We start from the raw sequence: 12,994 nt of genomic DNA, 5'->3' as shown, positions 1-12,994 counted from the left end.
GGACGGATTCCTGTCACAGTATGTTGACAGGCTGACGAGGGGGGAATGCCATACTAGATCTAGTATTAGTTAATGAACCAGGTCAGGTCACAGATCTCTCAGTGGGTGAGCATCTGGAGGACAGTGACCACCACTCCCTGGCCTTCAGCATTATCATGGAAAAGGATAGAGTCAGAGAGGACAGGAAAAATTTTAATTGGGGAAGGGCAAATTATGAGGCTATAAGGCTAGAACTTGCGGGTGTGAATTGGGATGATGGTTTTGCAGGGAAATGTACTATGAACATGTGGTCGACGTTTAGAGATCCCTTGTAGGATGTTAGGGATAAATTTGTCCCAGTGAGGAAGATAAAGAATAGTAGGGTGAAGGAACCATGGGTGACAAGTGAGGTGGAAAATCTCTTCAGGTGGAAGAAGGCAGCATACGTGAGGTTTAGGAAGCAAGGATCAGATGGGTCTATTGAGGAATATAGGGTAGCAAGAAAGAAGCTTAAGAAGGGGCTGAGGAGAGTAAGGAGGGGGCATGAGAAGGCCTTGGCGAGTAGGGTAAAGGAAAACCCTGAAGGCATTCTTCAATTGTGTGAAGAACAAAAGGATGACAGGAGTGAAGGTAGGACTGATTAGAGATAAAGATGGGAAGATGTGCCTGGAGGCTGTGGAAGTGAGCGAGGTCCTCAATGAATACTTCTCTTCGGTATTCACCAATGAGAGGGAACTTGATGATGGTGAGGACAATATGAGTGAGGTTGATGTTCTGGAGCATGTTGATATTAAGGGAGAGGAGATGTTGGAGTTATTAAAATACATTAGGACGGATAAGTTCTCGGGGCCTGACGGAATATTCCCCAGGCTGCTCCACGAGGCGAGTGAAGAGATTGCTGAGCCTCTGGCTAGGATCTTTATGTCCTCGTTGTCTACAGGAATGGCACCGGAGGATTGGAGGGAAGTGATTGTTGTCCCCTTGTTCAAAAAAGGCAGTAGGGATAGTCCAGGTAATTATAGACCAGTGAGCCTTACGTCTGTGGTGGGAAAGCTGTTGGAAAAGATTCTTAGAGATAGGATCTATGGGCATTTAGAGAATTATGGTCTGATTAGGGACAGTCAGCATGGCTTTGTGAAGGGCAGATCGTGTCTAATAAGCCTGATGGAGTTCTTTGAGGAGGTGACCAGGCATATAGATGAGGGTAGTGCAGCGGATGTGAGCTACATGGATTTTAGTAAGGCATTTGACAAGGTTACACACAGTAGGCTTATTCAGAAAGTCAGAAGGCATGGGATCCAGGGAAGTTTGGCCAGGTGGATTCAGAATTGGCTTGCCTGCAGAAGGCAGAGGGTTGTGGTGGAGGGAGTACATTCGGATTGGAGGGTTGTGACTAGTGGTGTCCCACAAGGATCGGTTCTGGGACCTCTACTTTTCATAATTTTTATTAACGACTTGGATGTGGGGTTAGAAGTGTGGGTTGGCAAGTTTGCAGATGACACAGAGGTTGCTGGTGTTGTAGATACTGTAGAGGATTGTCAAAGATTGCAGAGAGACATTGATAGGTTGCAGAAGTGGGCTGAGAAGTGGCAGATGGAGTTCAACCTGGAGAAGTGTGAGGTGATACACTTTGAAAGGACAAACTCCAAGGCAGAGTACAAAGTAAATGGCAGGATACTTGGTAGTGTGGAGGAGCAGAGGGATCTGGGGATACATGTCCACAGATCCCTGAAAGTTGCCTCACAGGTAGATAGGGTAGTTAAGAAAGCTTATGGTGTGTTAGCTTTCATAAGTTGAGGGATAGAGTTTAAGAGTCACGATGTAATGATGCAGCTCTATAAAACTCTGGTTAGGCCACACTTGGAGTACTGTGTCCACTGCTGGTCACCTCACTATAGGAAGGATGTGGAAGCATTGGAAAGGGTACAGAGATTTACCAGGATGCTGCCTGGTTTAGAGAGTATGGATTATGATCAGAGATTAAGGGAGCTAGGGCTTTACTGTTTGGAGAGAAGGAGGATGAGAGGAGACATGATAGAGGTATACAAGATATTAAGAGGAATAGATAGAGTGGATAGCCAGCGCCTCTTCCCCAGAGCACCACTGCTCAATAGAAGAGGAACATGGCTTTAAGGTAAGGGGTGGAAAGTTCAAGGGGGATATTAGAGGAAGGTTTTTTACTCAGAGAGTGGTTGGTGCGTGGAATGCACTGCCTGAGTCAGTGGTGGAGGCGGATACACTAGTGAAATTTGAGAGACTACTAGACAGGTAAATGGAGGAATTTAAGGTGGGGGGTTATATGGGAGGCAGGGTTTGAGGGTCGGCACAACATTGTGGGCCAAAGGGCCTGTACTGTGCTGTACTATTCTATGTTCTATGTAACACTGTTAACAGGTCTTGCCATTAGTAGTGTACAGTGAACAGGGCACTGTAGCATCACATTTTACAGCACTAGCTGCATACCTACCTACTGCCCATTACGCTGCTGGCACTTAGGGTGGCAATGAAGATCCTCCATCTCTGGCAGTGCTCAGGGCTTCCTTCATCATGTCAGAGTCAGCATGGTTTTCATTACCACCAGTCATGCAAGTCCCAGGTGGAGACTCAGGAAAACCATCACACTCAGATGTAGAAGAATTCTTCATTGGTGTTTCCGTAACAGTCTTGTTAGCCCTGAGCTGAACCCCCGAACCTGGAGGACTAGTGGACTCCTCTTAGGCTGGCCTCTACCCTTTGACCTGTTTGGCATGGGTGACCCTACCAAGAGCCAAAACAGCAAGGCCCTGACCCCAGCCGACGTACAAAACTCTCTGGGTCATTGAGGCATGCAAGCCTCCAACCCTATGACAAGGTTGTGGTCTTTTAGAGGCCCAGTTGTATTATTGGGGTTCAATTCCACTGCTGTCTGTAAAGAAGTGTGTACTTTCACCTACCTCTGACTGCGTGGATTTCGTCCGGGTGCTCCAGTTTCCTCGTATATTCCAAAGACTTACGCGTTAGAGCTGTAAGATGTGGGTGTAATATGTTGGCACTGAATGTATGCAACACTTGGGAACTGTGCAGCACAACCTCAGACTGCATCGATTGTTGATACAAACAACATATTTCACTTTATGCTTCGATGTACAAGTGACAAATAAAGCTAATATGTTTGAAAAAAATCATTAGTAAAGGCAAGAGAACCATGTGCCTTCTTTACCACACTATCAACTTTTCAGGGAACTGTAGACTTGGATCCCAAGATTCCTCTGCACAGGGGGTCTGGCTATCAATTGTACATCTGCCCACCCAAAAGGCCTGATTAAACTCCATCTGCCGTTTCTCGCCTATATCCGAGGGAACAGGTATAATTAATTCAAACTCCCATGCACAATAAATACCAAGTGACGGTGGTGGGCGGGCTGGGCTGTCAGCTGCTCATCAGGGCGGGGCGACGGTTGACGTCACTGAATATAGAGCGTGGCGCCGTGATGTCAATCACGGGGCGGAGCACTGACAGGCGTCACGGAAGATAAGGCGTCAGGGGGGCGTTCGTGACTGTGACCAGCCGATACAGGAATCTGAAGCAAATGAAAAAAAGGCCAAGGGCTGTTGCAACCTAGTGTGTCGGGTAACGGCTGTGGGGGGCTCGGGTTGAGTTAGCGTCGATTGTCAGCCGCAAATTTAATACCCGGTCCGTACGCTTCGACTCACCAAATGATTGGTGAAACAGGGCTGTCAATCGCAATAGAGGGCGGGGACCGATCGTCCATGGCCCAATGTTGTGTGTTCATTGGTGGTTACAACGCCGGAGGCGGGACCAGCTGAGTGGTATTTGGGTATTGGTGAACGAGAATGTATCTTCGATCATATTTTAATGTTTTGTTTGCACTCATACATGTGAAAAATAATTTGAAAATATAAATTACTGCAAAAAAAAAAGCAGTCACAGAGTGGATTGGAACTATGCAAGGGCCGCCAAAATATCTTGCATAATGATTGACAGAAACAACCATCAGGTGGTTCTCCCATAGTGAAACACTCAGAAGACAGTGAAATGAATGAATGACATGAGTATTGCGCTGAGTGGCTCACAAGTGAAGCTATGCTTCTGGAGTCATCACAACTCACTTGAGGCTGAGGGAAAATGGATCAGCCCTGCAGAAATGGCAGAGCAAACTCAATAGGCCAAATGGTCCAATTCTGCTCATATATCCTCTTGGGAAAATAAAATTGTCTTGGAGTGTTGAGAATATTAGTATAGAAAATCAACCAGTCCGTCAATGCAAATTACTTTTATTATACTTAGTTTTAAGTTCAATTTTTGTTTATTAGTAGCCACTTAATGAGCTTTTTCATAGACATCTGGCAAATTAGGCATTTATTCTATCTGGGTAGAGAATGAGATGTCTATTTTCAGTCCCTGATTTCAAGCGCATTTGGACATTAAGAAATGCTATTGTCAGGATAATATGGGGAAATCATGAATCACATGGTCAAGATGACTGAAGATTGAGTGATTTTAAATGAAGATTTTTTAAAAAACCTGCAGGTCTAAAATAAAAATGGAAATTGCTAGAAATATTCAGCAAGTTAACTTGCATCTGTGGGAGAGAAACAGGGCCAATATTTAAAGTCAAAGAGCAGTTTTAGCATTTGCCATCTTTATTTTAGCCTCCCAAGGAGACTAACATTTCTTGATACAAACCTTTTTGAATTTTACCAATTTTTCTTCTTTATTATGGCCAGATCAAGAACATAGTGATGTTAACATTTTTGTTGCTGCTCTGGATGCATTTGGCTATGTTGTAAACAATATCCTATTGAATTGTACTAGTACCTGTTCCATGCAGTTTGCCACCCCAGAGCTTATACTTACTGAGTATACACATTTTGGCCAAGTTAGTTAATTATCTTCCAGATTTAGAAACATTTAATCCAATTGTACATGGAGCTTAGAAAAAAAGAGGGTTAAAGGTAACCCTAGGTAATTTCTAAGGAAAGGCCATGTTCAGCACAGCTTTATGAGCCGAAGGGCCCGTATTGTGCTGCAAGTTTTCTATGTAACCCTAACCTGTAAGGCGCAGGAACATGGGAGTACCGAGAGGAAACCCATCTGGTTATGGGGGGGGGGGGGGGGGGGGCAGTAATGTACAGCCTGCACTGTGAGGCAATGTGCTAACCACTACTACCCAGTGCAATTAAAAGACCCACTACTCTTCTATATCAAACCAAAAATTTCAATGTAACATTTTTCTTCAGCCAGCACACTGCATGAAGTTGAAAGAACAACCAGGATCGAATAATGGAAAATCCCTGAGAAGATACCTGAATGATTTGCCAAAAATTGTGGTCTTTAAAACTCAAAATTGGAGTTCCAAACAATCACACTTTATTTAAACCGTACAATTCCAAATTCAAATACTTCAGGACAACTGCCCACACTCAGTGATTTTAACAGTGGCACTGGGTGTTCCATTCTTGGTGCCATGGCTCTCCATCTTCCTTACCACATCCATTCCTTCTACCACTGATCCAAACACAACATGTTTCCCATCCAACCTGTAACATCAAGCAGGCAACATTATTTACTTCCAAAATTCTCAGTGAAAAACAGAACAAAGTAAATAAGAACACCACCTACCAGCTGGTCTGTTCGGTGCATATGAAGAACTGGGAACCATTTGTATTTGGTCCAGCATTGGCCATGGACAGGGTGCCTGCAATGGGAAATGGCAGATGTGTTCAGATCTACAGCAATGCCAAAGGCAGCAACAGCTACATTTCACTAGGAGTTTGAGGGGATTTGTTACGTCACCAAAGACTAGCACATTCCAACTGTGGAGAGCATTCTAACTGGTTGCCTCACCATTTGATATGGAGGAGCCACTGCACAGGATCGGAAAAAGCTCAACAAGCTCCATCATTGGAATTACCCATCCCACCATCAAGGATATCTTCGAAAGGCGATGCCTCAAGAAGGCGGCATCCATCATTAAGGATCCCCATCACCCAGGACGCGCCCTCTTTTCATTACCTCCATCAGGGAGAAAGTATAGGACCCTGAAGACAAATACTCAAAAATTTTAGGAACAGCTTCTTCCACTCCATTGGTTTTTTGGAATAGTCCAATAACACTACCTCACTATTTTGCTGTTTTTGCACTACTTATTTTTATATATTCAGGGTAACATAGATTTTCTTTAATGTATTGCACTGCCACAAAGCTCTAGTTAGGCCACATCTGGAGTATTGCACACAGTTCAATATCCACTGTCAGAAGGACGTTGAGGCTTTGGAGAGGGTGCAGGAGGTTTACCAGGATGCTGCCTAGTTTAGAGGACACATGTTATCATGAGGCTGGATAAACTTGGTTTGTTTTCTCTGCAGCACTGGAGGCTGAGGGGAGATCTGATAGAGGTTTATACAATTACGAGGGGCACAGCACCCGCTCCTGGGGTAGAAATGTCAATACCAGAGGGTATTCATTAAAGGTGAGAGGGCCTAGGTTCAAAGGGGATGTGAGGGCTAAGTATTTTAAGAAAATGCCTGGTATGGTGGTAGAGGCATATACATTAGAGGCTTTTAAGATACGTGCACGCAAATGTGAGGAAGCTGGAGGGATATGGACAGTGTGTAGGTAGGAGGGATTCATTTTCTTTGCTTTACTTTTTAGCTGGCTCGGCACAACACTGTGGATCAAAGGGCCTATTCCCATGCTGTACTGCTCTATGTTCTAAAACAGACTTGATGATGTATTACAGTAATGCTGATGTTCTCCTTAATGGGCATTGGGCAAAAGCAGAGGGGAAATAGATGCCAACAATAAAGATCTAAAGTGACAAGTGATTCACCAAATCCCCCCCTCCTGAAAAAGGTATATTAATTTAAGTTTGTCTACACGTTTGTCCTTGTAAAGTACTGTGCTGCTGCAAAAAGCTCATTTTCATGGCATTTATATGCTGGGCGTGTACACCTGTGAAAATTAACTTGAGGTTGAATATGTTACTCCCTACATCACCACACCAACCTTGGAAAGCACCAATACAATCAGAGCAAACATCCCATTTACCTGACCCTATGTGCTTCAGCTGAAAATTCTCATCTTTAAACTTCTCCCCATAGATGGACTTGCCTCCGGTGCCGTTATGTTTTGTGAAGTCGCCACCCTAGAAGATTCAAAGTTGAATGTGTCATCATTGCAGCGGCTGGATCAAGATCAGAACAGGGATGTGTCCCTGAACATTGGTCCTCACCTGGCACATGAAGTTAGGAATGATTCTGTGGAACGTTGAGCCTTTGTAACCGAAACCCTTCTCGCCTGTGCATAATGCACGGAAGTTTTCTGCAACAAAGCCATCCAGAGTAAGACTGCACATCTAAACCCAGATGCAGAGGGTAATGAAAAAGACACACTTTCCTTTGGTGGTTAAGGAGGTATGGCTTCTTTGTTAGTGCGTGGCAAATTCTACAGATGTACTGTTAAAATATCAAAACTGATTGCATCCTAGTCTGCTACAGCAAGTTCAATGCACAGAAACATAAACGGTTGCAGAAAGTAGAGCACTGGACATTGCAGGCACACCCCTCCCCACTACTGGTAGTATCACTACCTCAAGGTGGCAGCACCCATCAAAGATCCCCACAATCCAGGCCATGCCATCTTTATTTTGAAATACATTCGGCCCTCCGTATCTGCAGGTTCCGCATCCGTGGATTCAACCAACTGCGGATGGAAAATATTTGAAAAAAAAATTCCAGAAAGTTCCAAAAAGCAAAACTTGAATTTGCCCTGCGCCAAGCACTACGTTGAATCCACGCGAATGAAATGATGTGTTGGCGTACCCTGCTGTAGCCTCCCGCCAATTCACAGATCCTCAGTCTCTCTCCAGCATTCGTTGTTTGAGCATTGTTTGCCTCACGTCTCGTTCGTTCGCTACTTGTGAGTGAGAGGATGGAGTTTAAGGCTAGTAAGGGATGGCTGGCTGGCTACGTAAAGCGCTACAGCCTCAAGAGCTTAAAGATCACGGGAGAATTGGCATCGGCTGATGCCGACGCAGCATCAGCGTTCCCAGAAGAGCTACGATGGTTGCGTCTGTACTGAACATGTACAGACGTTTTTTTTTTCGTCATTATTCCCTAAACAATGCAGTATAACAACTATTTACATTGTATTAGGTATTATAAGTAATTTAGAGATGATTTAAAGTATACAGGAGGATGTGCACAGGTTATATGCAAATACTATTCCATTTTATAAAAGGGACTTGAGCATCTGCAGATTTTGGTATCCGCGGGGGGTCCCGGAACCAATCCCCCGCAGATCCGGAAGGCCGACTGTACCATGCAGAATAGATCCTTCCAGCCCTTTGAGCCACACCACCCAGCAATCCCCCCCACTCCCCCCGATTTAATCCTAGCCTAATCATGGGATAATTTACAATGGCCAGTTAAGCTACCAACCGGTACATCTTTGGACTGCAGGAGGAAATTGGGAGCACCCAAAGGAAAGCCACGTGATCACAAGGAGAACTTATCAGCAGCGGGGGGAATTGAACCTAGACCACTGTGTTAGCCACTACACTACAACCCTCATCACTACAGTTTAGCAACACTATGACCACTTTGCATTAAAATAGATCACCTTTTTTGTTTTAATTGCATTCCCTTTTTAAAAGTTACATACAAGTTTTTGTGAATGCTGTTAGTGATTTCTGTGACTGATGTTGCTGCAAGCAAGCCTTTTAACTGCATCTGTGCATACATGTACTTGTGCATATGACAAAATAAACTTGACTTTGATACAAACTGATCTTCAATTCAACAGCCAGTTCCTGAGACTCACCTGCAGTCTTTGGGACAATATCTGCTCTTAGCTGGAAGAGACAAAAGAGAGACAGCAACAGATTATCAATTCTGTGTGATTGCAACACTTTTACAAATGAAATTAATCAAAAAGTCCAGTTGGGTTCTACAACTCAATAAAAGATTCAAGGTACATTTATTATCAATGTACATACAACCCTGAGATTCGTCTTCTCCAAACAGCCACAAAACAAAGAAAGCCATGGAGGCTGTTCAAAGGAATATATCAAACCCCCCCCCCCATGCACAAAAATGAAACAATTGTGCAAATGGCAAAAACATCAACCCCCCCATGCAAAAAAAATTACAAATCACGCAGACTGCAACAAGAATAGCAAACCCACCCTCCACCTTTGTGCGCAAAAGATAAAGATCAGGTTGTCACATATACATTGAGAACTAAAGTGAAAGGCCTCATTTTGTGTTAATGACCAACATAGACCAAGGATGTCGAGCTTAGAATAAGGGGAGATTCGACAGGTTTACAGAATTATGAAGGTAAATGCAAGCAGGCTTTTTCCACTGAGGCTGCGCGAGACTAGAAGTAGTGGTCATGGTGAAAAGTGAAATATTCAGGGGAAATTCTTCACTCAGAGGGAGTGGTGTGAGGGAGACACAGGCTGCCACCATAAGTGATGGGTGCAAGCTCAATTTCACCATCTAAGAGAAGTTAGGATAAATACATGGGCTGGAGGGCTATGCTCCAGGCGTGGGTCAATGGACTAGGCAGCATGGACTAGATGGGCAGAAGAGCCATGCTTCATGGCTCCATGTGCTGGGGGAAGCTCATGTGTGTCACCATGCTTCTGGTGCCAACATAGCATGCCCACATTTTATTAACCTTTATGAACCTGTATATCTTTGGAAGTGGGCACGTGGCCAAGTGGTTAAGGCATTGAAGGTTGTGAGTTCGAGCCCCAGCCGAGGGAACATGTTGTGTTCTTCAGCAAGACACTTAATCACACGTTGCTCTGCGACGACACTGCTGCCAAGCTGTATGGGTCCTAATGGCCTTCCCTTGGACAACACTGGTGTCCTGGAGAGGGGAGGCTTGCAGCACAGGCAACTGCTGGTCTTCCATACAACCTTGCCTAGGCCTGCGCCCTGTTTTGTGAAGACTTTCCAGGCGCAGATCCATGGTCTTGCAAGACTAACAGATGCCTTAATTAATGGGGGTGAACCAGAGCACCCGGAGGAAACCCACACAGAGACACGAGAGACTGCTAATGCTAAAAGCCTGGAGGAAGATACAATTTGCAGCAGGAATTCAGCAGGCAAACAGCATCAGTGTTCTTCCTGCAGATTTCCTGCTGCTCTGCAAGTTGATTCAGTTCCTATGTGGTTTGTTAGGAGGCATGCAGAAAATATGCGCTGGAGAAACAAGTGGGAGTTCGAGAAAGCTGGACAATGCTGTAAACTGGTAGATCGGGCTGTATCTGTAGAGAAACAATGAACCAATCAAAGGCCTTTGAAGAAGCTTCTCCCAAAGTTCAAAGTAAATGTATTTGATTTAGAGATAAAGCGCAGAACAGGCCCTTATGGCCCATGAACCACATCACCCAGCAACCCACCCATCTAACCCCTGCACAGGGCAACTTAAAATGATCAATTAATGTGCTCACAGAGAGGGCGTATCAACTCCTGACAGACGATGCGGAAAGTGAACTCCGCCGAAGTTCTAATAGCGTCGCTCTGACCGCCACGCAAAGTACATGTCACCATATACTGTACTACCTCGACACCGTTTCTATGCAGGCATTCACAGAAGAAATACAACAGAATTGATGAAAAACTACACACAAACACTGACAAACAACCAATGTGCAAATACAACAAAAATAAATTTGTAATAAATATTAAGAACATTAATTGTAGAGTCCTTGAAAGCGACTCCATAGGTTGTGGAATCGGTTTAGTATTGGTGTGAAATTGTCCACGGCGGTTCGGGATCCTGATAGTTGAAGAGTACCAGCGGCTCCTTAACCCGGTAGTACGGGACCCGCGGCCCCTCGGCCCGGCCGCACCGGGACTGAGCCCCGCGGCCCCTGGATCTCCTCCCCTCTCTCCCTCCCCACAGAAGCTGCTCGGTACTTCAGGCGGAGCCAGCCCACCACGCCCTAAGGTCGCCGCAAGTTCTGAAAGTTCTGCAGTGACTCCGCCTCCCCTCCCTCCCTGTCCCGGTCTCTCGAGGCTCAGCTTTGCTTCGGCACGGCAGCCATTTCCTCCCGAAGCGACCGCAAAAAATAAACCAGCGTTGAGCGTGGCCCGTCCATTCCGGAGGCGATCGCGGCCGTCTAACGTTCACCAAGCCTGCCTACACGTCCCAACGCACACAATCGGATTAAATCATCGCATTAACCACCCTCTTGGTGAAATATCAACTTAGAAAATCCGCTCCTGCAAAATACCTAACCCGCTTTCGAGCTGTACATTCGTCCCATTAAAGTTACATCTAGGTGGCGGAACACTGAGTAACAATTAGTTTCTGCTAAATGTTCAACTTTAACTCCAATAATCTGCAAAAACATCCAGATTTCTTATTTCAAAATTTAAATCTCTTGCATTGTTCGGTGACTCATTTTGGCGGGTTTGGCTCCAATTGTCTGACATTTCCGGTTTATTTCAGACCTTAACGTTTCACCGAATGCTCTCACTTTTTTCATAGTTTTCTGCAAATATTGATTTTTTTCCCTTTGATCTTCTTACAACGTTTTCATTTATTTTCCTCTACTGACCTCGAAACCGGTTCGGAGTTGTTCTTTTATTTGGGAATATTATTCATACGTCACTTACCTCCATCACTACGCGACCCTGGGGTTTATCCCCAATAGAGATGTCCATAAAAACCTTGGGTTTGTTGCCGGCCATGGTGCTGCAGTTTCTGAGGTCGGAGAGAAACGCAAGCGACAAGCTGTACACTGCCTTTGTCACTCTGCGACAATGCAGGAAGTATTGGGCTGAGCCGAGAAACATTTTAGGTACTTCCTTGCAAACTGCGCACGCGGTGAACCCGGAATGTGGGCGGGTCGCGGCCAGCCAATAGAAGCCGCCGACGCGCTGTCAATCATACCGGGTAGAGGCGTCCATCCAGTAAATGCTTGGGGCGCGCTATCAAATCACACTGGACAGGACGCTTCCAGCCAGTAAAAAACGTGGAGCGCGCCGCCAATCACAGAGGGCGTAACGCTGCAGGCCAATAGAAACATGGAGCGTGCCGCCAATCACACTGGGCGGGTTCGCGGCAGGCCAGTAGAAATCCGGAGAGTGCCTTCAATCACACTGGGCGGGACGCGACATGCCAATAGAAACCGAATCGCTGTTAAGTGCCAGCCGATTGGTGACATCTTCTTCGTGCTTTTCTGCAACCTTCCCATCAGGGCGGAAATCAAATGCAGTTAAATGTTTGAATTTCGTATTGATGAAAAGTGGTTTATATTTTGCGATAATCAACACGAGCGCAGAAGCAAAATACTAAATACGCTAAAATGTCGGATCACTTTCAAAATGCGGTAAAGTTTGTAGTTGCTGGGTTTTTCCACCATTTTGTGTTTTTCAGATTTCCCGCATCGTATCTGCGAGACTTTATGATATTAAATAAATGGACGACAGTGGAAAAGGTTTTTATTGATAAATCATCGTTAATTGCATACGAAAACGCAGGAAAACCGCAAATGCTGGGGATGTGGAGCAAGGCACGAAGCTGCTGAAGGAATTCGTTGAGTCAGGCAGCATCTTCTGAGGGAAATGAACAGTCACCATTTTAAATTAAGATCCTTATGACCAATGTTCCCTCTCATTTTTAGTAGTGTGCGCAAAAATCTTACGTTGTGCAAATTTATTTCCTGTATGTGCGCACTGAATGCACACATGGCACAGTTTATGTAGGTTTACAAAATATTTTTGACATAAAACTGCACAGAATAACAACAAAATAACATACATATTTAAGTCACTCAGTTATTTTTTCTCTCTCGTGTCTTTGGCAATTACCCATTCTTTGTAAATTCTATCTAGACCAATAGAACTTCCATCCAATTGATAGCTTTTGATTTTCATTAACATATCCAAATGACATTCACCTAAGTGGTTTCTCGGCTTGTTTTTGAGTTGATTCATTAAGCTAAAACCTCGCTCAAGGTCCACACTAGATGCAAGAAAGGTTCCCCCAATG

General features: G+C 44.8%; 1 protein-coding gene across 1 annotated transcript; it reads right to left on the bottom strand.

The window, feature by feature from the left end:
* Positions 1-5,327: 5,327 nt before the first annotated feature.
* LOC140212180 (peptidyl-prolyl cis-trans isomerase-like) lies at positions 5,328-11,811 on the bottom strand. The gene is made up of 6 exons (XM_072282841.1): positions 11,617-11,811; positions 8,804-8,834; positions 7,215-7,303; positions 7,031-7,127; positions 5,603-5,678; positions 5,328-5,520 (listed from the first exon to the last, which is right to left on the bottom strand). Exons 1-6 carry the CDS (start codon positions 11,794-11,796, stop codon positions 5,385-5,387), a joined length of 609 nt encoding a protein of 202 aa, XP_072138942.1. The 5' UTR covers positions 11,797-11,811; the 3' UTR covers positions 5,328-5,384.
* Between the last annotated feature and the right edge of the window lie 1,183 nt (positions 11,812-12,994).

This window comes from Mobula birostris, chromosome 18 (genome assembly GCF_030028105.1).
Source record: "Mobula birostris isolate sMobBir1 chromosome 18, sMobBir1.hap1, whole genome shotgun sequence".
In the NCBI taxonomy this organism is placed as follows: Eukaryota; Metazoa; Chordata; class Chondrichthyes; order Myliobatiformes; family Myliobatidae; genus Mobula; species Mobula birostris.
The sequence above is the reverse complement of the archived record's forward strand: the minus strand, read 5'-3'. Positions and strand labels throughout refer to the sequence as shown.

Excerpts from the sequence above, each read along its gene's own strand:
- LOC140212180 (XM_072282841.1), bottom strand. The coding sequence starts at position 11,796 with ATGTTTCTCGGCTCAGCCCAATACTTCCTGCATTGTCGCAGAGTGACA. Across the intron at positions 7,128-7,214 it reads TTCCTAACTTCATGTGCCAG|GGTGGCGACTTCACAAAACA; the intron begins GTGAGGACCAAT and ends TGAATCTTCTAG. Across the intron at positions 5,521-5,602 it reads TGCACCGAACAGACCAGCTG|GTTGGATGGGAAACATGTTG; the intron begins GTAGGTGGTGTT and ends TTGATGTTACAG.